Source organism: Notamacropus eugenii, chromosome 2, assembly GCF_028372415.1.
Source record: "Notamacropus eugenii isolate mMacEug1 chromosome 2, mMacEug1.pri_v2, whole genome shotgun sequence".
Taxonomy (NCBI): Eukaryota; Metazoa; Chordata; class Mammalia; order Diprotodontia; family Macropodidae; genus Notamacropus; species Notamacropus eugenii.
In genome coordinates, this window is record NC_092873.1 from 106252663 (window position 1) to 106274869 (window position 22207).

Below are 22207 nucleotides of genomic sequence, written 5' to 3' on the forward strand. Positions count from 1 at the left end.
CCTGCAGCCTGGAACTGCCAGACTAATGTGGCTACCTCTCTCTGGAGGAACACTTAGCAGGTTCCTCCCTATTCCCCCCTCCCAGCCAGTCCTCCCCTGCTATGCCCCACCCTGTGCCCCAGATGCCCAGGCCTAATGCCAAGGGAAGGGGGAGCTGAGATCAAAGGAGCAAACTTTTATTGGGTGAACTTCAAGGAAGGGGAGGGGAGAAAGCAGAAGCACAGGGACACCCATGGAGGAAGGTGACCAGTCCTCAACGTCGCTGGAGGGAGGGGATGGCACTGCCACCAGGGCAGTTCTGGCATGATTTCCCTTCTCCCCAATTCTTCCTCATGAACTTGGGTTCTGAGGCCAAGGTCTGGGGAACAGGCTGAGTTTTAGAGGAAGAGGAAGGGCATCGTCTCCCTCTTCCTGTACTGCCACCCCTCATCCCTCCATCCACCGATGCATGGCAGGCACTATGGGGATAAGTGTAAGTCACCAACCAGGGTGAGGGGTTGGGAATGAAGCCTGAAAGCTACCTAGAACACTGACCCCTGTCCAATCTGAAAGGATGGAAATCTCTGACCCTCTTTGTTCAACCTGGGAAATGGGGAGAGCCTGGGAAGGACTCAGGACAGGAAAGCAAATTCCTCTGTTAGCTTCTCAATCAGATTTCAACTCTATGGAGTCATAGATGTAGCAGCCCACGTCACCAATGTTCACACCTGGAGGGGTGGGAGAGTGGAGTCACTGAAGGCACTTGGGGGACACTGGGGTAGAAGGGAAGAGGGAGGAGGTATGAGTGTGAGAGGAAAGGGGACTCAGGAGATAGTAGGAGACAAGGGAAAGGAGGGCAGTAAGGGAGAAGGGAAAGTACAGGAAGGAAGGGAGAGGGTGGGGATTGGGGAGAAATGGATGTACATAAAGGAGAAGGCATTTTAATATACAAGGGAACTACATACAAATCATGCATAAGCTATGCAAATGAAATGCATAAAAGCTTGGATATTTCTGGGGTTGGGGCTCCCACCTTTGGGCCCAAACAGGTATCCGTAGCAAGGGATGTGGCAGTACGGGAAACCATCATGCTGGGAACACAGCGGGAACTTGGTTTAGTCCTACCCTAAATTCTTCTGTCCCACCTAGTCTCCACTTTTCTTCCAGGGCTCTCTCCAATTTCCTGAATCTCCCCTGCTCCCACTCCTCCTTCTTTTCCCTCTAGTCAAATCATCTACCATTCCTGAGCCTCAGTTTCCCCATACATGAGATGAAGGGGTGGGACTAGATAATCTGTCTCTCATATTCTGTGGCTCTGGCGTTCTAGGAGAACTGTGAGATCCCTCCCCCAACTTTGCCTGTTTCTAGCTCTCAATCTTCCCATGGCTCTCACCCACCTGCATTTACCCCCAGCTTACCTCTGCGTGGCTCCCTGCTGTTAGGGTTTTGCGGCAGCGCTGGCATCGGAGACAGGGCCGATGCCAGTTCCTGCCCAGGGACATCACCTTTTCAGCTAGTAGAAAGAGAGGTCATGGTACCCAGAGGATGGCTAAGGGATTCCTCCTGCCTGGGCAGGAGTAACAGGAGGAGGAGGGCTCTGATCACCTCTCCCACTCTCATGCAGTCTCTCTCAACCCCATTCCTGCCCATCCCAAAGGCTCAGATCTGCCTCTGACCCCTCCCCCTTCCTGAACTCACCAAAATAAACAGGGTTCCCACAACCAGGACATAGAGATGTCTCACCAGCATACATCTTCACCTGTGTTGGGCCTTAGGAAACAAGAGACTTTGGCTGGACCTGGGGCTGAGAGCAGTCTGCCCAAAACCCTTTCTCTTTATCACCAGAACTGGGCAAAGGGATGGTCTGCTGAAGGGATAGTGCCTCTCTCCATTAAGAGCCCAAGTTCAAGGAATCATCTCACAGAGTCCTACTCCATTATCCTATCTTCCTGCCCCACCCTTACTGTCTCCTCTCTCTCTCTCTCTCTCTCTCTCTCTCTCTCTCTCTCTCTCTCTCTCTCTCTCTCTCTCTCTCTCTCACACACAGACACACACACACACACACACACACACACACACACACACACACACTCTATATCTCAATATCAACCCCTCACCCATCCTCCATCCTATTCCATCAGGGGCCCTGACCATCCTCCTCTTTATGCCAAGGTGCCAACCCCCTCTTGCCCGCCTGCCTGGCCCCAATCAGCAGCAACTCAATCCCTGAGAAATTTGAGCTGGACATTGGAGCTGGGGCCCAGGGCAGGTGGTGTCAGGTGTTGGAGAATGTGGTGTCAGTGCCTATTTGGACTGGGGAGGAACGGGAAGGAGAGGAGGCAAAGGGGACATGAAGGGTGGGCTGTGCACACATGTTCCCACCCCAAACCTCTATATACAGGCAATGAGAAGTTAAAAGACAAAGATCACTACTGCCACATCTTTCCATAGCACTGGACTAAGCGGCCTGGATTTTATCCCAGCTTTGCCACTGAATAGCTGTGTGACCTCAGTCAAGTCCAGTTTATTAACCTCTCAGCTTCCTCATTCAATTCAACAAATATTACAGGGGCTTATAAACTGAGTCGGGGCTTAGAGATGAATTAGTTTAACATCCCTTTTCACACATGAGGAAACTGAAGACCTGAAAAGGGAAATGACATGTCCAAGGTCATACAGATACTAAGGAGCAGATTCCTAATACAAAGTGAAGTTTCTAATTCTCTCTGCTGTGCACTAATTTGTATCTTTCCACTGCCTTGCACAGTGTGCCACACACAGTAGATTATTTATAAATATATTATAGCAAATATATAAGATATACATATTATATAGAAATTTGGAAACAAACATTATAACTATAATAATAAACACAAAACATACATAATATGTATATATCATATATAAGCATAAATAAGTAAAATAAATATTATTATAAACAGAGAACAAATACATTATATGTTTTATAAATATAAAATTAAATATCTTATCATAAATACATATTAATAAACATATTGCACGGGTAAAGATAAACCAGGTATAAAGAGGCAAAAATGGGAAGTCTTCCAAGAGTGTCTCTGAAGATCCTATTCTCCCCTTTCTGGGACGCATGCTGCCCACAGCTAGGACCCCCATCCCTCAACTAGAACACAGAGTATATGAAGGGGATTAGGCAGGAAGGGTAGGTTGGGACTCTGGGGACGGGGCTTAAAACCTAGGCTGAAGAATTATGGTTTTTTCTCTTATGACAGGAGAAAACACAGGGACAATAGGAAGCCCCTGAAAGTTTCTGAGCAGGAAATGGAGCCCACAGCATTGTTTCTTTGGTAAATAATTTCGGCAGTTTTGTGATGGATGGATGGATGGATGGATGGATGGATGGATGGATGGATGGTCAAAGACAGAGACTACCAGCAGGTTGGGTCTAGTTAGGAGGCTTTTATAATAACAATGAGGTAACCAATGAGAGGTGAGGAGCCTGAACTAGAGGAGAAAAGGGGATGAATTTGACAGATGCTTTGGAGACAGAATCAGTAAGATTTGATGGTACACGGGCCAAGTAAAGGAGAGTGGAAAATCAAAGCACTTCAAAGTTATGAGCCTGAGTGAGCAGAAGTAAGGTATTTTCAACAGAAACAGGGAAGCTCGTTGGGGGAAGGATGGAGGGGATGGAAGTTTAGGTTGAAACACACTAATTTCCACTGGGATATGTGGAGTTTGAGATGCCAATGGGACATCTATGGGATGTCCAGTAGCCAGTTGGAAATGTAGAATGACATTTCAGGGAAGAGATCAGAGCAGGATGCACAGATTTGGGTACCAGCTTTGCCATGGGAGCAGAGAGATCACCCTGCCCACCTCACAGAACTGGCATAAATATTCAACGAGACAGATGGAAAATGGATTTGTATCTCCTTGGTATAGGGAACTCCAGAGTGAGCAAACTCCTTCTGCCAATTCAGGTCATAACCTTGCAGCCCAGCCCTCTGATAGCCTTAGAGCAGAGGCGTCAAACTCTGACAGCTCCAATCCGATTAAAATGAATTTGAGAAATGTTTAACAAAATAAACGAAAATCTAATCCAGCATACACAATGTCAACCTGTGGTTCCCTAAGTCAGTGTGCAGGTCACGGGGATCTGTTTTCTATTTGAATTTGAGTTGCTGGTCTTAAGAAAGGTGCCCAGAGTATAGAAAGATTTGCCCAAGACTACACAGCTAGTACATCATCGTGGGGCTCCAACCATGTCTTAAAAAGTGTTTTGGAAAATATAACAGGAGGTGGTACAAATATTATGTCTGGCTCCAGCGATGAGGGTGGGTGATGAGTGTATTGGAGTGGAAAACCTCCATCTGAAACCCAAGGACCCCAGCTTCTGGAATAAGAACTCACTGTTTGACAAAAATTGCTGAGAAAACTGGATAACAGTGTGACGGAAATTAGGCATAGACCCATACCTGACACCGTACACAAGAATGAAGTCCAAATGGGTACATGATTTAGGTATAAAGATTGATACCATGCATAAACTGGAGAAGCAAGGAATAGTGTATTTATCAGATTTATGGAGCAGGGAAGAATTTTTTACTAAAGAAGAGATAGAAAGCATTATGAAATGCAAAATGGATAATTTTGATTACATTAAACTGAGAAGTTTTTGCACAACCAAACCCAATGCAACCAAAATCCGGAGGGATGTAGTAAATTGGGAAATAATTTTTACAGCTAAGCTCGGGGATAAAGGCCTCATTTCTAGAATATATAGAGAACTGACTCAAATGTATAATCATACAAGTCATTCCCCAATTGATAAATGGTCAAAAGATATGAACAGGCAATTTTCAGAAGAAGAAATTAAAGATAACTATAATCATATGAAAAAATGTTCTAAATCACTTTTGATTAGAGAGATGCAAACCAAAACAACTCTGAGGTACCACATCACACCTATAAGATTGGCAAACATGACAGAACAAGAAAATGATAAATGCTGGAGAGGATGTGGGAGAGTTGGAACACTAATTCATTGTTGGTGGAGCTGTGAGCTCATCCAACCATTCTGGAGAGCAATTTGAAACTATGCCCAAAGGGCTACAAAAAATGTGCATACCCTTTGACCCAGCAATATCGCTACTAGGACTGTATCCCCAAGAGATCATAAAAATGGGAAAGGGTCCCACATGTACAAAAATATTTATAGCAGCACTCTATGTAGTTGCCAAAAACTGGAAGTCAAGGGGATGTCCATCAATTGGGGAATGGCTGAATAAATTATGGTATATGAATGTAATGGAGTACTATTGTGCCATAAGAAATGATGAACAAGAAGACTTCAGAGAGGCCTGGAAGGACTTATATGACCTGATGCTGAGTGAAAGGAGCAGAACCAGGAGAACTTTGTGCACAGCAACGACCACAGTGTGTGAGAGTTTTTTCTGGTAGACTTGGAATTTCGTAATAACGCAAGAACTTCTTAAAAAAAAAAAATAAAATCCCAAAGGTGGTTCTCAAGGCAAAATGCCTTCCACACTCAGAGAAAGAAATATGGAAGTCATTCACAAAATGTAGCAGATCATGTTTGTGTATGTGTGTTTTTGTGTATCATGTTTTGATTTGTTATATGATTTCTTCCATTTATTTTAGTCTGACTACACAGCATGACTATAGTGAAAATGTACTCAATAGGAAAGTATATGTAGAACCTATACAGAATTATATGCAGTCGTGGGGGGGGGAAGGGGGGTACTGGGGGGTAGGTGTGGGGGGGATAAAATCTCAATTGTATGGCAGTGATTGTTAAACATTAAAAAATAATTTAAAAAAAACCCCAAAACCTCCATCTGTCCTTTCCCAGGAATCCTGAGCTCCCAGCTACCCCAGAAGGGGCAAGAACTTGGGGTAGGAGTAAGGTTTTTCTGATGCTATATACTCCACTTCCTCCAAAAAGCACTTACTCCTTCTTGCCCTCTTGGCCTGAGGGAGGCCTGTCCTGCTCCTAGGTGGACTGAAGCTGCCAGCCGTCAAGGGCATGGTGGTGGTGGTGGTTGGAGGACGGGGAAGATCTTCCATATAGGAGCCCACCCCACCAATTTTGATTCCTGAAACCCAGAAGAGAGAAGAAAAAGAGAGTGGGGGTGAGAATGGGGGTGTTCAAGTATCCCTCAGAAGATGCCCTTTGCCCACCCCCAATACCCTTTCTGGGAGCTGCTCCCTGCCCTCTTCCAATCCCATGGCTCCAGTTCTCAGGACCATCTTATCATGTCCCCCTTTTTCAGATCAGGAGGAGACACTACTTTCTACTGCTCTCCTTCCCTCCCTCCATCCCCTGGGGGGACAGGGACTTACCCTGGGGTCCAAAGAGAACTGCATAACATGGTTTGTGACAATATGGTTTTCCATTATGCTGAATTCAGGGAGAAAGCAGGAGTTGGGAAAAATGGTGAAGTCACTGCAGAGATCCTATGAAGAATTCACAGGGGACCCCCCCACACACCCCATGCCCCTTGTTTTCCAGCTGAGAGGAAGGCACAATCTACTCCACTTTAGGGTCCTAAAGCCTCAATCCTCTCTGGACCCCCACCTTCATAACCAAAAGCTGTCTAGGGAAGCAGGGAGCACATGTTCTCCCATACTTATAATTGGAAGATGCCGATCCCCTATCCCTTCCCATCTGGCCTGGATCCTACAATCAGTGGAAAAAGAAAAGGGAACCTATCTGCTCCCAAATATGACTGGCCTGGGCAGGCACCACTTTGGGGCTTACCTAGGGCCAGTCAGGCACTGGGCTGACTCATGACCAACTGCAGAAGGGGAACTTCAACGATCAGAAGACAATCTTCCATTTTAACCTTCCCTTCCCACCAGCCCTCCTATTGCAACTCCTGGACCAGGATTTACAATTAAATAGGGGTGAAACTAAGTTTCCCTGATGTCAGAGTTGGTGCTAGGCAGTGAGAGGGTGTGACCGACTGAAAGATTCTTTGGGGGTAGAGAAGCTAGAACTGGGTTGGAGGTATAAGGGAGATGCCATAACAACAGTAAAGCATTTATAGAGTGTTAACTATGTGCCAGATACTGTGCTAAGAGCACAGTATTATTATTATCTCATCAATCCTCACAACTCTATGAGGCAGATGCTGTTATCGTCCCCATTTTACAGAGAAGGAAACTGAGGCAAAGAGTGGTCACATGACTTGCCCAGGGGCACACACCTAGTAAGTTTCTGAGGACAGATTTGAACTCAGGTTTTCCTGACTTCAGGCCCAGTCACTATTTGCTTTAGGGAGAGATTGACTTAGGGAGTAGGGAGGGAGCTAAGAAAGGGCAATCAGATAACAGAGACATGATCCAGGCACAGAAAGGAGAGCCAGGCAGGGCATCCAGGGTTGATAATCTGGACAGCCCTTATGCTTATCACTCCACCCATTTGGGTCATACCAGCTTCTTTCTCCTCCCCTCCCCTCCCAATAGGGGCCTCACCTCAGCGTGTCCACCCGCAGCTAGGACATTGTGGCAGCGCTCACATTTCAGGCAGAATCGATGCCAATTCTGACCCAGGGAGCTCACCTTTTCAGCTGTGTGAAGGAACAGAGTGGACAGTGGAGTGTCAGGATTTCAGTTTGCGACTCAGCCCCTGGGGACTTCAGTAATGGGATGAGAGGGGATAGATAGGTGTTGCAGAAGAAAACGTCCTTTATTGGTCTTCCCTTGCTCAGCCCTTGAGGAGTCTTGGGTGACTTGGCAGAGTCCACTCCTCATTCCCCAACTCTTACCTAAATCCTTCCCCTTGCAGTGGGCCCAATCTTTTGCATCTTTGCCAGCTCCTGATGCCCAGTCTTAGAACCAATTCACCCAAGTAGAAGCAGAGAGGGCCCCCCCCCCCAACGGTACCAGCCCCAGTCCTGGGATTCTACTCCTGGGCATGGGGGATAGGGATAAGAGATCCCTTTTTCCAGCCCCTACGGTCCTGAGGTCTCCCAGGACCTATGATTTCCTAAATTACTCACTACAATTTCCTCCCTAAATAACTCCTCCTGATGTCTTCACCAAATTTTCATCCCACAATCTCTCCTGTATTTAACTTATGATCTCCCCCATACTTTTCTCCCAGGATATCCACAAAACCAGAGTCTTCCCTGACTTCTTTATACCCTGGGATTTCTTCCACAGTTGCCTCCCAAAGTATCCCCCAAATTCTCTCCATTTTAGGATTTCCCCCAAATTCCATTCCAAGATCTTCCCCAAACTCACTCCCAGAGTCTCCCTCAAATTTTCTCAATTTCTTCAAACTTTGTTCCCAGCGTCTCTCCCAAATCCGTCCCTGGGGCTCCCCCAGATTCCCCTGGCCTCACCGAAGAACACGGGCTGCTGGCAGCGTGGGCAGGTCCAGCTCATGACTGCCTCCGGCTCCAGAGCTGCTCTGGGCTCTGCGGCTCCGGTGACTTCAGCCCGCTTGGGCTCCCTTCTCTCCCCGCCCACTGTCGCACTCCCAAGCCTCATTGGGCATTGACTGCTTTATCTCAGTTACTATTTATTGGCTGTTAGGACTTTCAGCCTCCTCTACCTGGGGACTCTGGGCTTCTTCCCTGGCACTGCGGGAATGGGAACTTTCTTGAGGTGGGAGGGATAGAGAGGAGGTGGGTTGCTGAGGTGGATGGACATGAAGTGGGGGCTCAGAGGTGGTGACAGGGTTCTGTACACCAGGGTAGAGCTCCCCTCCGGGTAGGATGAGGGGTAGGGCATCAGTGTGGAAGGTGTGGAAGGTGTGCTCGGGAGGAAGCTGGGTTATCAGGAAGAGAAACTTGAGCATTTACCTGGAATTTTGAAGCTACGGAGGAAAAAGTAAGTGTGTGTATGTGTGTGTGTGAGTGTGTGTGTGTGTGTGTGTGTGTGTGTGTGTGTGTGTGTGTGTGTGTAGAAATATCGGCAGTGTCAGTAAAACAGGACGATGAATTCAAATGTGACCTAAGACACTTTTAGTAGCCGTATGACCCTGGCCAAGTCACTTTACATCTGTTTGCCTCAGTTTCACCATCTATAAAGTGGAGATAACAATCTACCTCCCAGGGTTTTTGTGAGGATCAAATGAGATCATAATTGTGAGATCCCTGGCACATAGTAAATACTATTTAAATGTTAGTTATTATTATTAGTGGATAGAAACCTGACCCCCTGAGTCAAGAAGATCTGAGTTCAAGTCCCTGACTGACACATACTTGCTGTGGGACCCTGGGCAAGTCTCTTCACATCTAAGACTATCAGTTGCACGTCTTATGCAGAGGAAGTTTCCTTACTAAGAGTTCCTTATTCTACTTCAGGCAATTCCCCAATTTTTGGTGTCAGGAGGCTCTTTTAGACATAAAAATTATTGAAGACCTCAAAGTGCTGCCTTCATTTGGATTATGTCTATCAATATTTACTCTATTAGAAATTCAAACCCACAACATTTTATTTATCAATTCATTTAAAAATAACAATAAACTCATTACATGTTAACATAAATAACATTTTAAGGAAAAGTAAATATATTTTCTAAAACCAAAAAAAATGATAATAGTGGCATTATTTTACATGTTTTTGAAATCTCTTTAATGTTTGGCTTAATAGACAGCTGGATTCTCATCAATCAATCTGCAGCAATCAGTCTGCTGTGACATGTTGTTGTAGATGAAGTATATGAAAAAATCTAGCCACACACAAATATGTAGTTGGAAAGGGGAGAGGTATTTTACTAGGAAAATAACATCAATATTATTCTGAAAATATTTTTTAATTCATGTACCCTTTTAAAGAGTCTCTGGAACTCCCAGGAGTGCACAATCCATACTTTGAGAACTTTTATATTAGTTAATAAAATCTGAACAGAATCTCTGTGAAGGCAAGGAATGTGTTGTTTTTGTCTTTGCAGCTCTAGTGCAATGTCTTGCACATAGTAGGTACTTAATGTCTGTCAAACTATTGATAGTTTCCTTAATATTCATAATACTTAATATGGACCTGAAATTTAATAGGAAGACAGCCCATCTTTTCAACATCAGTTTTCTCCTGGCAATGCCATTTGGCTGTGAATCATGGAACACCCACAACCTCTGAAGAATCAAAATTGTGAGCGCCTCCAAAGGGTGATGGAAATACTCAGGGTGGGTGTAAGAAGGCTGTGGCATATTACTAATGATGATTTCCATGTAAGAAGTGCCCTGAAAGACATTCATCAGGTACACTTAGGACTGGAAAATGAGGTGGGCTAGTGCATAGGGAGACCTGGGAATAACAGACAGCCTGAATACTGTACTTATATTCACAAATTGTGTCAATCCTTTAAGGAGCATTTATGGAAGGACCTGGACAAGAATCACATGGAGGCACCGCAATCTCTCTGCATTGGTGGTTGGAGTACCCTTTTCTATAAGATCTTGGATCCACCCAGTTTTTAAAGTATCTTAAATATTTCTTAGTTGAGGAATAAAATATGTCTATTCAAAAAGCCCATATTAGAGCTCTTCTCTAACGCCTTATCTTGGCCAGGAGATGCTCTAGAGTTCCTGAAGTCACTGTGAGCAGAGTACAACCTTTGTTAGATTTCACAAGGCTGGAAAGGCATTGATTTCCAGAGCCACAACTAGGGCAAAGCAACTGAGGCTTTGTTCCAGGGTTCAGAAATTCAGAGAACACTTTCACTCCTTCTGCAGCACAGAAGCAATTAAGCTTAGCACCTCTATGTTGATGTTGTTCAGTCATTTTTCTATGGCATCCAACTGTTCATGACCCCACTGGAATTTTCTTGGCAAAGTTACTGGAGTGGTTTGCTATTTCCTTCTCCAGCTCATTTTACAGATGAGGAAATGGAGGCAAACAGGGTTAAGTGACTTGCTCAGGATCACACACCTAGTAAATATCTGAGGCTGGGTTTGAACTCAAATATTCCTGACTGAAGCTCTATCCACTGTGCCTCCTAGCTGCCCTAGCACCTATATAGCAAGGTTAATTAATAAAAATAGGAAATTGCCAGATGATGAACTTCCTTTCCTGGTGCTACCTTAATCCAGGGGAACTCCTTCAAAGCCTTGTCTTGTCTCCCTGCCTAGACCTGAGCTTCTGAGCAGCCCACCAAGAGCAGCTTTGTGTTGTCCTACTGTCTGTTTCCCCCTCCCTCAAGGCTGTGTTGCCTAGTCTCCTGACAAGATGACAAGAATTCTACAAGAAAACAAAACAAAACAAAAACCAAAATAGTAAAATATAAAAATAGATCATTGTTTTATAGACCAGAGGCAGAATAGAACGTAAGTGCTTAAAACTATTTTCTTCCTCCTAAATTGATCATTATAGATATATTGGTCCATTGACAGATTGTATGTCTGTCATTTAGGATTGGTCTAGTTAAATTCAGGTCACCTGATGATTTTTTTCTTCCACAGTTCACCTTAATAGTCAAAGACCTTTGACTCAGGCATGGAGGAGTGGTGATGGGCATCCATAGAGGAAGGAGCATCCAGCCTCTGATGTTTTCCTGCCTTTGTGCAAATCACTCTGTATCCCTGGCTTCAGGTCACTCCTCACTGTTGCTGGTCCTTCCGTCTCAAAGAGGACCAATGACCATGATATCTTAACTTGTGAATGAATTGGATTTAAGTGAGGTAGAACTGCACAAAGTCATCAGCCTCACTCCCTCCTCCAGAGTCACTGAAGTCCAGTGGCAAGACAAAGGTCAAGGTGATTGGCAATGGTCCAGGATGCAGTGGGTGACCTTGGCCTTTCTAAATTAAAGTCTTTCCCAGGTCTCAGTTTGTCTGAGTCAATGCCCATTCAACCTCTAGGTAAAAATTGAGACAAACGATGGCTTGATTTGCATATATGTGTGTATATGTATGTATGTGTGTATATTTGTGTGTGTTTTAAGTGCTTAAAATTATTTTCTCCTTTCTAAATTCATATATATCTTTGCAATGCAGACCTAGTAGTGCTATTGCTGTGTCAAAGGGTATACAAACACAGTTTTATAGCCTTCGGGGCATGTTTCCAAATTGCTCATGGAGTTACTTGTACATTTTACATCTTTACATTTTGTTACAAATAGCACTATCAGGGAAGGTGATGTGTTTTAACTGTTCAAATTAGTCTTTTGTTACTTCATTTGAAATAACTCGGTGTCTTCTTCCCCTGTAAATCACACTCATGGCATGGTTCCTCTGACAGACAGATATCCCTTAGGTTACTCTGTGCATTCATGTTCCTAAAATTACAGCTCACAGACCCCTACTGATACATTTCCTTTGCAATAGTCAGCCAGAGGATATGATCAACTCAAAGCAAAGGCATTTACCAGATTAACATAGGAAAGAGATTTACAATAGAATATTCCCTCCATAAAGCTAATAAATACAGTCCCACAGACACACCATCACTGAGGAGAGTGAGCAAGTACAGATATCACCCATAAAGGTCTTGCATATAAGGAACATGTGTGTATGAGAAACTCATTCCAACACTACAAAGTCCCTAATGCCAAGTCAATCATACTATCGAGGGGAACGTCTAGAAGCAGGGAGATCAGTTAAAGAGCATTTTGTAGCTGAGCAAAGAGCATTGCCTCTGGATGCATAGGATATCTTTGAATCTTCTCATTTGGAACTGCTTTCAGAGATCATTCAGGAGCCACCGAAGAAAACAAGAATTAGTTCTTCGTAGGCTTATTTTTGTCCAAATATGGCATTACTCACCAGGTCTGACTCCAAATGAATTTCAGCTGTTTCTGAAAATCAAATCCATCTATAAAGGACAAAAATTTGTCACTATAAACATTCTTCAGAAAAATAGGCTGCAATCCCATTATTGGCATAAACCTCAAAGACTTGAAAGACAAAAAATGAAAGGTCCAGTATATATTCCAGCATTCATAGAAGCTTTTTATTTTCTGTAGTAGGAGATGACTGTAATCAAAGTCAGTGCTCCATGACCGTGGCTGGACAAATTACAAATGTGAATGGAATGGAATGTGCAGTAAGAAATTACAAATAGGAAGAATTCAGAGAAATGTGCATAACTTGTATGAACTGATACAGTGAACAGACCAGAACACTGATCAAAATGATGTAAACAAAACGAACACTAAGAGGAAATTGAACTCTAAATAAGTAACCAATTTTTGCCCTGGAGAACAGATTAAGTAACATACGTTCCTCTTCTCACAAGAGAAGTGGGAAACCACAGGGCATAATACTAGATAGCCCGGCCATGTCAAGTCAATGTGTATTTATTAAGTACCGATTATCATATGCCAGGCACTGTGCTAAGTTCCAGGGATACAAAGAAAGACAAAACACAGTTCCTCTACTCAGGGAACTTATAGTCTAATGGAGGTGACAACATGCGAATCAGCTAAATTACAAGATAAATTGGAGATGACCTTAGAGGGAGGACACTAAGTTAAAGACTAAGAAGGGCTTCTTGCAGAAAATGAGATTTTACTTGAGACTTGGAGGAAGCCAGGGAAGCCGAAGGCAGAGATGAGGAAGGAGAGAGTTTGAGATATGAGGAACTGTCAATGAAAATGTCCAGAGTCAAGAAACCGAGTGTTTTGTGTAAGAAATGGCGAGGATGTCACTGTCACTTGATCATAGAGTATAGAGAGAGGAGAGACTGTACCAGCTATTTTTGCTTAGTTGTTTTCTTAATTACAAGTGAGGATCTAATTCTTAGGGAAGCAATTTGGAATGGGGGAGGTCCTAGTTCCAGAAATTCCTGTAATGTGAAAACAAAAGACAACAATAAAATCTTCAAGGGTATTGATCAAAGAATACCCCTGATCAACTTGATCAGCCTTTGTTTTGGACTTTTGATTTGAACTTTCTATGGAAGAGATGGGTATATATCTCCTGGCTGTCTCATGAAGGGTGAATTTCAATGACAAGGATGAATTGGTTGGCCCTGATCACTTTAGAACTAGGTCTATGATCTTATGCCTGTTAAACTTAGTAAATGGACATATCATTGAAGGTGGAAGCACACTTAATGCTAGACTTTAAAATGATTCTTTTTGTCTCTTTTCCTTTTCTGAGTACAGGTCAGAGATCTACTTGAGAATGGACTTTGGTTCCTGGAGGGCACCTGCACATTGGCTTGCCTTCCCAGGGACACTTCTTTTACCCACCCCACCCCCACCCCCACCTAGTTGATAGCTGGGGGGGAGGGGGAGTACATTTTTCCCTGGATCTAGACCTGGAGAATCTGTGAATGAAGCACACATGCTCGAAATTGTAGAGCAGCTGTGGAGTGAGAAACGATGGTGGTCTCAAGAGTGAAAGTTCTTGAATTCTAGCTTCTTGTAAGAGTATTAAATACTTGAACCTCAAGCCTCCAGGATTAAGGCAGAAAGAGTTCCTGGTCATCGTGATCCTAGAACTCAACAAGAGAGAGGAAGGGAATTGTTGCAGTGTTAGCCTCTTGCATCAACCACCATTTCTTTTTCCAGCCTGGCCCCAACTGCCATCACTAAGGGGGTCATCACCAAATTAGCCCACCTTCCTCACTGCTTACCACCTGCTATCGGCTGGCAGGTGAGCCAAAGAACCCCAGGAGTAGCAGTTTCCCCTAGACCCCAAGTCCAGTGGCCAGGGCAACCACCACCACCATCATCCTGGGAATCAGCCCCTGTGGAGATGTGGACTGGCCATTGTCCAGGTGCTGTAGCCAAAGCAACTTAAGATTCAGAAAAGAAAGTTCTCATCACCAAAGTCCTTGAACTATCATCAAATGGTTCAACATCAGAAACTGACTTTATCAGTGGAAATGACATTAAAGATACATGATGATTTGTTTTGCTGCTTACACCCTACAGATCACAGGACTTTTCCATATGACTTGCAGTGGAAACTTTCTATGTAGGCTGTATCCCCTGTTAGAATCTGAGCTTGAGAACAGATACGCACTTCTGCCTTTTTATTTGTATCCATAAGCACTCAAATGCTTTTTCATTTATCCTTTGGAGAAAAAGAGGCTAAAGCACAGACTGATACCCCACAAACTAAAGGAGTAGCAGGGGTATCTGAGGCATGATTTGGGGAAGCAAAATCCCTGGGAATTTGATTACCATGTTTTTGTTCATTTGTTTGTTTTTTTATTATAAAGCTACCTTTAATGCTCTGGGGTAAATAAAAGTCCCCTTTCCCCCAGGAATGCCTTGGAGGCTGCCTGGGGAAGAAGGCTTTACTGAGGGCACTCACTGTAAAGACAGGGCAGAGGGGATGCCATCAGCCCCTCTATAGCCCTGAGTATGAAAGGATTGGCTCCAACTGCATCATCAATAAGCAAGAGAGATGGGCACAAGACACAGAGTTATTTGGTTTCTTCTCACTGGCTTTTTTCTGCTTCTGTTGCATGACCTTTGAGCTCTGCTTGTGGGCAACAGTAGAGAGCCCCATCATCCTGGCTTTTTCCCTTACCCCAGTTGGTTTATTTTTGTCTTCTGGTTGGAGGTAGGGGTGGTCATGGCTCCCGTGACAGCGTCAACCCGACTCAGTGGCTTCTGCTCTTTTCTGTCCAATGTCACCACGTGTTCTTTTGACAATACAGGTTGGATGGGAAAGGGAGTTGCTATTCCAATAATCCCAAATTCTTGTCTCTTTTCCTGGGGAATCCAAGTCCTCTGAGTGATACCATAGGACTGAAGGCCTCCATGGATGCCTGGGGAAATGGAACTCATTGGAAGGCTGTGGCTGGAGTGCTAGGTGCCTATCTAGCAACTCCAAGTTCCATATCTTTCCAGAAGGTGCTCAAGCCCTTAGGATAGCACATAAGGGAAGATTCCTGTATCAGTCTCTGGGATGATAGTACGACCCACTGGAATATTGGAGAATTGCCTCACTCATAACTCCAAGTCATTTTCCCTGTAAGAGGAGGCCAGTAGGCAAAGGCAGTGCCATAGGACAGTGCAATGAATCCAGACAACTGTAAGATCCTAGAGAAAAGTAGAACTCAATAGAAAGGGAGAACCATATTGAATTATAAATTGCTGTGAATTCTTTATGTTTTCTACATTGTTTGTGGGGGTAGAACAAGGCTGTCCTACAATGGATATATGCATTGTTAACCTTGAATATTAAATGGGAGCTGAGAACTCCTTTATTTACCTACATAGGAAGAGACTTATACATCAACTATTTTTGAGATTTCCTAGATGTAACTCTTGATGAGGACACTATGATACAAAGAAAGCAATTTTGCTTCTGAAATTAAATCTGATTAGAGTAAATTTTGAGTTTGGAGCGGCTCTTGTGAACAAATAGTTCTCCTGTTGCCGGTGTTGGGTTGGTGATACTGTCATTGTATAACTAACCAGGCAATATAACGAGATCACATAGACTTGGAACTGTGAGGTCTGGGTTTTAATCTCCCATCTGACACTTGTTTGTGTGATCCTGGGCTATTTACTTTGCTATTCTGGACTTCAGTTTCCTCATTTTTAATAGAATACATGGTTGTTGTTTTTGGTTTTTTTTTGAAGAAAACTATCAAGTGCAATTTAAATATAAGTGTATGTGTTCTAAAAATATTTCCATCCAAGATGCTTACTTTGCTGGGCCATGAAATATTTCTTAGCACGCCTTTTCTTTGTGACTTCATGTTAGCAGCCCTTATCTCCCCTGCCCTTCCCAGAGCCCAGACATCCAGCTCCATCATCAAAAAACAAAGAAGACTCATACCTCGACGCCAATTCCAAATTCTATGTCACACCAATCTACCAATCCTGGCTCAGTTCAGTCACTCAGGTTTATCACCTCAAATATAAGTACCTTGTTCAGTGGTGCTGTATACCTCCTCTTAGAACATCATCCCAACTTTAAATGGTTTTATTCTTCCCAGGTCAACTCCAACCAAGTTCATTCATCACCTAGCTCGGGCTACTTTGGAACTCCCAATTTGTTCTCAATAAGCTTTCCTGAACACTCAAGATGATAAAAATTCCTTCTACTTCCTCACCTTATGTAAACCTGGCTTGCTTCTGAATCTAATATACATACATATATGTATGTATATACCCAAATGTATGTATGTGTGTATATATGTATATGTGTGTGTATAAAAAATATATTATATATATATATAAAAGGGTGGCCATGTCTCCTAGTTCTTCCAGATTCTACTACCATTCTTCAATGACTTCTCCTCTTTTAAGTTCCAAACCAACCATCTGTATTACCCTCTCATACTATTATTGTCATCTACTGGCCTCCTGTAATTTCTCCAAGCTTCACAATGACTTCAGGACCTGGCTCATGGTCCTCCTCTCTACTTCATCCTTTGGTATAATTCTTGGGGTCTTCAGTATTGATGTGATTAAGCATTCTAGCAATTTGACCACATAATTCCTTAGGGAAGGAAGGAATCAGCTAATCCAGGATCTACTATTTGCCAGGTGCCTTATTGTAGATTATTTCATTTGATCCTCACAACAACCCTAGGAGGTAGTGTTATTATGGTTCCCACTTTACAGCTCAGGAAATTGAGGCAGAGGTTAAGAGACTTGTCCAAGGTCTCCACGCAGCTACTGTCTGAGGCCAGATTTGAACTCAAGTCTTCCTAACTCCAAGTCCAGTGCTCTGTCCTGCTGCTTGGGAGTTCTTACCTTGCAGTAAGAGTTTTAACAGGCTCAAGAAAGAAGCTGGAGAAAGGAGAGGTATCAGTTGCGCAGTCATGGCAAGTCAGTGACCACAATGCATACGGTCCCCTTCTTCAAGGCCGTGAGAAGGGGCTTCTCCATGGACAAATGAAGAGGTACATGACTGTTTTATGGCAGGTGCTCACTCTGAGAGTTGAAGAGAAAAAACAGTCTCCAGGAATGGATGGGTCCTAACCCTACTTAACTTTCCCTGGCGTTTTTCTATTCTGCTAAAGAATATATTTTACTGGATTCTCATAAACACCTATTGTTGACCCTATTTCCCTTTTTTGAAGCATGAGACAGCTCTGGGAACCACACGAGTGAGAGTGAGCTTTGTAGGGCAACCCCCAGTCCATTGTTAGAGATCTGTTTTCTAACTAATCACGAGCCATTTCCTAACTATACTTCCACGAGTAAAATTACTATGGATTTGAGCCTTTTAAAAAATTGGCATCGTAGACAGGAGTGTAATAGTAAATTGAGGGTTATACATTCACCTGGAAAAATTCTGAAATAAATCTGTTATAACCTGTGTTTGGGGTGTTGCAAACATGGGTAGCAAGAATGCCAAATGATGCCCAGGCACTCAGTGTACAATGGATATTGGCTACTGGACAATTTTTATATCATCCCACAGAAAATGCATAAGATGAAGACTTACAGGAATCTATAAAGCACTCACACAGTACATCAGTTCCTCTTAGAAGGAAATGAACTTGGGTTGCTGTCATAGCAACGCTCTGCCATTCTAGCGTGTCCTTTCCCACAGAGTCCTATAGTCTTGTAGTGCCACCCTGTGGTTTAGAATTCACCAAAAAGTAACCAGGTTTTGGCATATGCTGAAGAAGCAAACTCATTTTCATCAGACATGCACTGTTTTAATAATTCACTAGTTTTGCTCTTAATAGAACACCCTGCAAAAATCATATAGACTCTTCTGCTTTCACCAAAAGTAGTGCTGAATCAGGAAATCTCTCTCTAGAAGACCTGGTGCCTGAACTCTCAGAACACAGGAACTCGTAAGAAATTATTGATAGCTTTTGTTTTTACATCACCTTAATTTCTCCCCTCACCACCCTGTTCCCAAGAGAAGCATTCCTCATAAGAAAGAAAAAAAAAGCAAGGAGAAGAAAAAAAAGGGTTGGTTCAGCAAAACCAGCACATCAGCAAACTTGATAATATCTGCCATGTTTCATGCTCATAGCCCTCCATCCTTAAAAAGAAGGGAAGGAGATGTCATTTCTCTTATTTAGGACCAACATTGATCGTTATAATTATGCTGTGTTCACTTTCCTTTCTTTGGCTTCCCCCCTCCTACATTATTGCAGTCATTGTGTACATTGTTTCCTGGTTCTGCTGATTACACTTTGCATCAGGTTATATAAGTTTTTTCTGTGTTCTTCATAGCCAGGTCAATTTTTCTCTTTTACTGTGAATTTAACAATTACCAATAAACAAATATTTCAATATATAAAGAACAGGATTATATCAGAAATTCTGGACTTCTGTTATGTACAGGTTTTTAAAATATATATAATTTAACAAGATAGTGGTACAATAATATTCCCCTTACATGTGTGAACCATAATCTGTTTAGTCATTCACAAACTGATGGGCATTTACTTTGTTTTCAAGTCTTTGTTACTATGTGAAGTGAGACTATAATTTTGATGTAAATAAGAAATGTCATTCTATCATTCTATCAGTGTCCTCTGTATAGTAACCAGCCTCTTGTAGGAAAAAGAGAAATACCATTCTGTCATGTATCAGTCTCCCACCTTTAGAGTAAAGGGAGAAAATGCCATCCCATCATGCCAGGTCTCCTTCTTGGTCTCCAGTTTCTCTCTGAAGAGGAATAATCAAGCACTAATCTCTTGGCTTTGGGGTAAGGGGAGAAAACACCATTCCACTGGGTACCAGACTTCCTCCTTCCAGGGTAGAGGAGAAAGAGCATTCCATCAAGTCTCTAGCCTGGTCTCTTGCCTTGGGAAAAGGGAAATGACACCCTTCCTTCAACTCCAAGCGTATGTCACCCAGTCTGAATTGCCCAAGAGTGGACTCCTCACTTGAGGCCAGAGCTATGTGGACAATGAAAATTACAAAAACTCATTCCTTAACGATTAACAAACTTCCTCAGTGTCATGCCTTCCCCATCCTAGTGATTCTGAGCCACAGATGGTCATCACTCAAACCCTCTTCCTCATCCCACCTCTGCCTCATCCAATCCCTTATTCCTATTCTCCTCAACCTCAACCCCTTCAATGTCCCACTGTAAAGCTACCCACTGTGCATTTGGAATATCCGTAGGCAACAAATTCACTTACATACTAAGTCTTTCCCTTTCCCACCTGGATCCCTTTTGATGGCATTCTTCCTGGCCTACTTTTCTAGTACTGATTGCACTTCTATCTCTATTTTTCAACCTCAAAACCAGTTTTTTGTCCAACGCTGTGACCTCCAATTCCTCAATCTCTCAGTGCTCTCCCACGTCATCCCTCTTGCACTAGCCGCTCTTTTCTCTCTTTCCCACTTGACTCCTTGGTAAGCCAATTCAACAGTACACTGTCTTCTTGAGTCCTTTGTTCCCTTATAATATTGACAAACTTGCTCTGCAAAGATTTGGCCTTGGATTACTCCTACTATCTGCTGCTTTTTCTCCTACACACAATGAAGCTGAAGGTGGAGAAAATCACGAAGCCATACTAATTGGGTTCATTCTAAATTTATGTCACACCATCTCAACTGGTATGTCTCTGTTGCTAGGCAACCCTTCTATACCTCCTTAATCAACTCACTATCCCACTCTCCACAAGGGTTCTTCCAAACCTTTTCATCCCTCCTCAAACCTCCAATGACTCCCCTGCTCTTCACCCTCCCAGCTGAGATCCTTGCCTCATATTTGACTGAAAAAATTGAAACCATTTCTTGAGAGATCGTTCTTCTCTCCTTGTCCTCATCTCATATCACCCAGATACCTTTTGTCATGATCTTTTCCTTCACTCCTCTCTTTCATGAAGAGATGGTCCTTCTCCTTGCCCCCTCTACAAGAACAAGGGATCCCATTCCATCTCATCTTCTTCAGATTACCCCTTTTATCATTTCCACTTTCTCACTTATCTTTAATCTCTCTGTTTCTACTGGCTACTTCCCTACTGCCTACAAATGTACCCATATCTTCCCCATCTTCAAAGATCCTCACTTGATTCATCCATTGCTGCTAGATATTGTCCCATAATCCCCCTGGATCATTGCCTTATTAAGGTGGAGGGTCTTGCATAGCTCAGTGAAACTATGAGCTTTGTCATGCAGGGTTACCCAAGAGAGACAGGTCATAATGGAGAGTTCTGACATAAAGTGATCCATTGGAGAAGGAAATGGTAAACCACTCCAGTATCTTTGCCAATAAAACCCCATGGAGAGTGCTAAAATAATAAAAGAGATGATATAAGAAGATGTCCTCAGGTTGGAAGGTGTCCAATACACTACTGGGGAAGAATGGAGGACAACTACAAGTATTTCTAGTACTCATGAAGCAGCTGGACCAAAGAGAAAAGGAAGCTCAACTGTGGATACATACGGTGACAAAAGGAAAGTCTGATGCTGTAAAGATCAATATTGTACAGGAATCTAAAAGGTAACATCTATAAACCAAGGTAAGCTAGAAACAAGAGATGGAAAGATTAAACATCAACATCGTGGGTATCCGTGAACTTAAATGCGTAGTAATGGGTGAATTTAATTCAGATGATTACTACATATAATACTGTGGACAAAAATTCTTTAGAAGAAATGGAATTTCCTGCATAGTCAATAAAAGAGTAAGAAAAGCAGTACTGGGGTATAATCTCAAAAATGACAATGATATCTGTTTGAATTCAAGGCAAAGTATTCAACATCATAATAATACAAGTCTATACTCTAACCACTGATGCCAAAGAGACCAAAGTTGATCAGTTCTACAACATATAATATAAACAATACAGACCTAAAACACATCCTAGAAATTACACCAAAAAAAAATCATTCACTACAGGGGATTGGAATGCTAAAGTAGGAAATCAAGAGATGATTGGAACAACAGGCAAATTTGGTCTTGGAATATAAAATGAAGCAATGCAGAGACTAATAGAGCTTTGTCAAGATAACTCTCTGGTTATAACACTCTTTTTCAACAAAACAAAAGGTGACTCTGCACATGGATGTCACCAGATGATCAACACAGAAATCAGATTGATTATATACTTTTCTGCCAAAAGTGGAGAAGCTCTATACAGTCAGTTAAAACACAACATAGAGCTGACTGTGGATCAGATCTGGAACTCCTCATTGAAAAATTCAGACAAATTGAAGAGGAGTAGGGAAAAATGATCAGACCATATAAATATGACCCAAATAACATCTTTTATGAATATGAACTGGAGGTGCTGAATAGATTTAAGGGATTAAGTCTAGCAGATGGAGTGCCTGAAGAGCTATGGACAGAGGCTTGGAACACTGTATAGGAGGAAGCAATAAAAACATCTCAAAGAAAAAGAAGGGCAAGAAAGCAAAATGGCTATCTGATGATACTTT

At 42.8% G+C, this 22207-nt stretch overlaps 1 protein-coding gene across 5 annotated transcripts; it reads right to left on the reverse strand.

Moving 5' to 3' along the window:
• Positions 1-160: 160 nt before the first annotated feature.
• Positions 161-21007, reverse strand: CRIP3 (cysteine rich protein 3). 5 transcript variants are annotated; one of them, XM_072642229.1, is made up of 8 exons: positions 8331-8443; positions 7459-7553; positions 6325-6382; positions 5934-6077; positions 1678-1749; positions 1398-1492; positions 1013-1070; positions 161-707 (listed from the first exon to the last, which is right to left on the reverse strand). In XM_072642229.1, the coding sequence occupies exons 1-8, from the start codon at positions 8371-8373 to the stop codon at positions 646-648; spliced, it is 627 nt and encodes a 208-aa protein (XP_072498330.1). In that variant the 5' UTR covers positions 8374-8443; the 3' UTR covers positions 161-645. The 5 variants fall into 5 exon arrangements, with proteins under 5 accessions (XP_072498330.1, XP_072498331.1, XP_072498333.1 ...); XM_072642230.1 differs by lacking the exon at positions 8331-8443 and adding an exon at positions 20611-21007 and having other exon boundaries at positions 161-1070; XM_072642232.1 differs by lacking the exon at positions 1013-1070 and having other exon boundaries at positions 8331-8406.
• Between the last annotated feature and the right edge of the window lie 1200 nt (positions 21008-22207).

Excerpts from the sequence above, each read along its gene's own strand:
- CRIP3 (XM_072642228.1), bottom strand. The coding sequence starts at position 8,373 with ATGAGCTGGACCTGCCCACGCTGCCAGCAGCCCGTGTTCTTCG. Across the intron at positions 6,383-7,458 it reads CTGCGGGTGGACACGCTGAG|CATAATGGAAAACCATATTG; the intron begins GTGAGGCCCCTA and ends CCCTGAATTCAG. Across the intron at positions 1,493-1,677 it reads TGGGAACCCTGTTTATTTTG|CTGAAAAGGTGATGTCCCTG; the intron begins GTGAGTTCAGGA and ends TCTTTCTACTAG.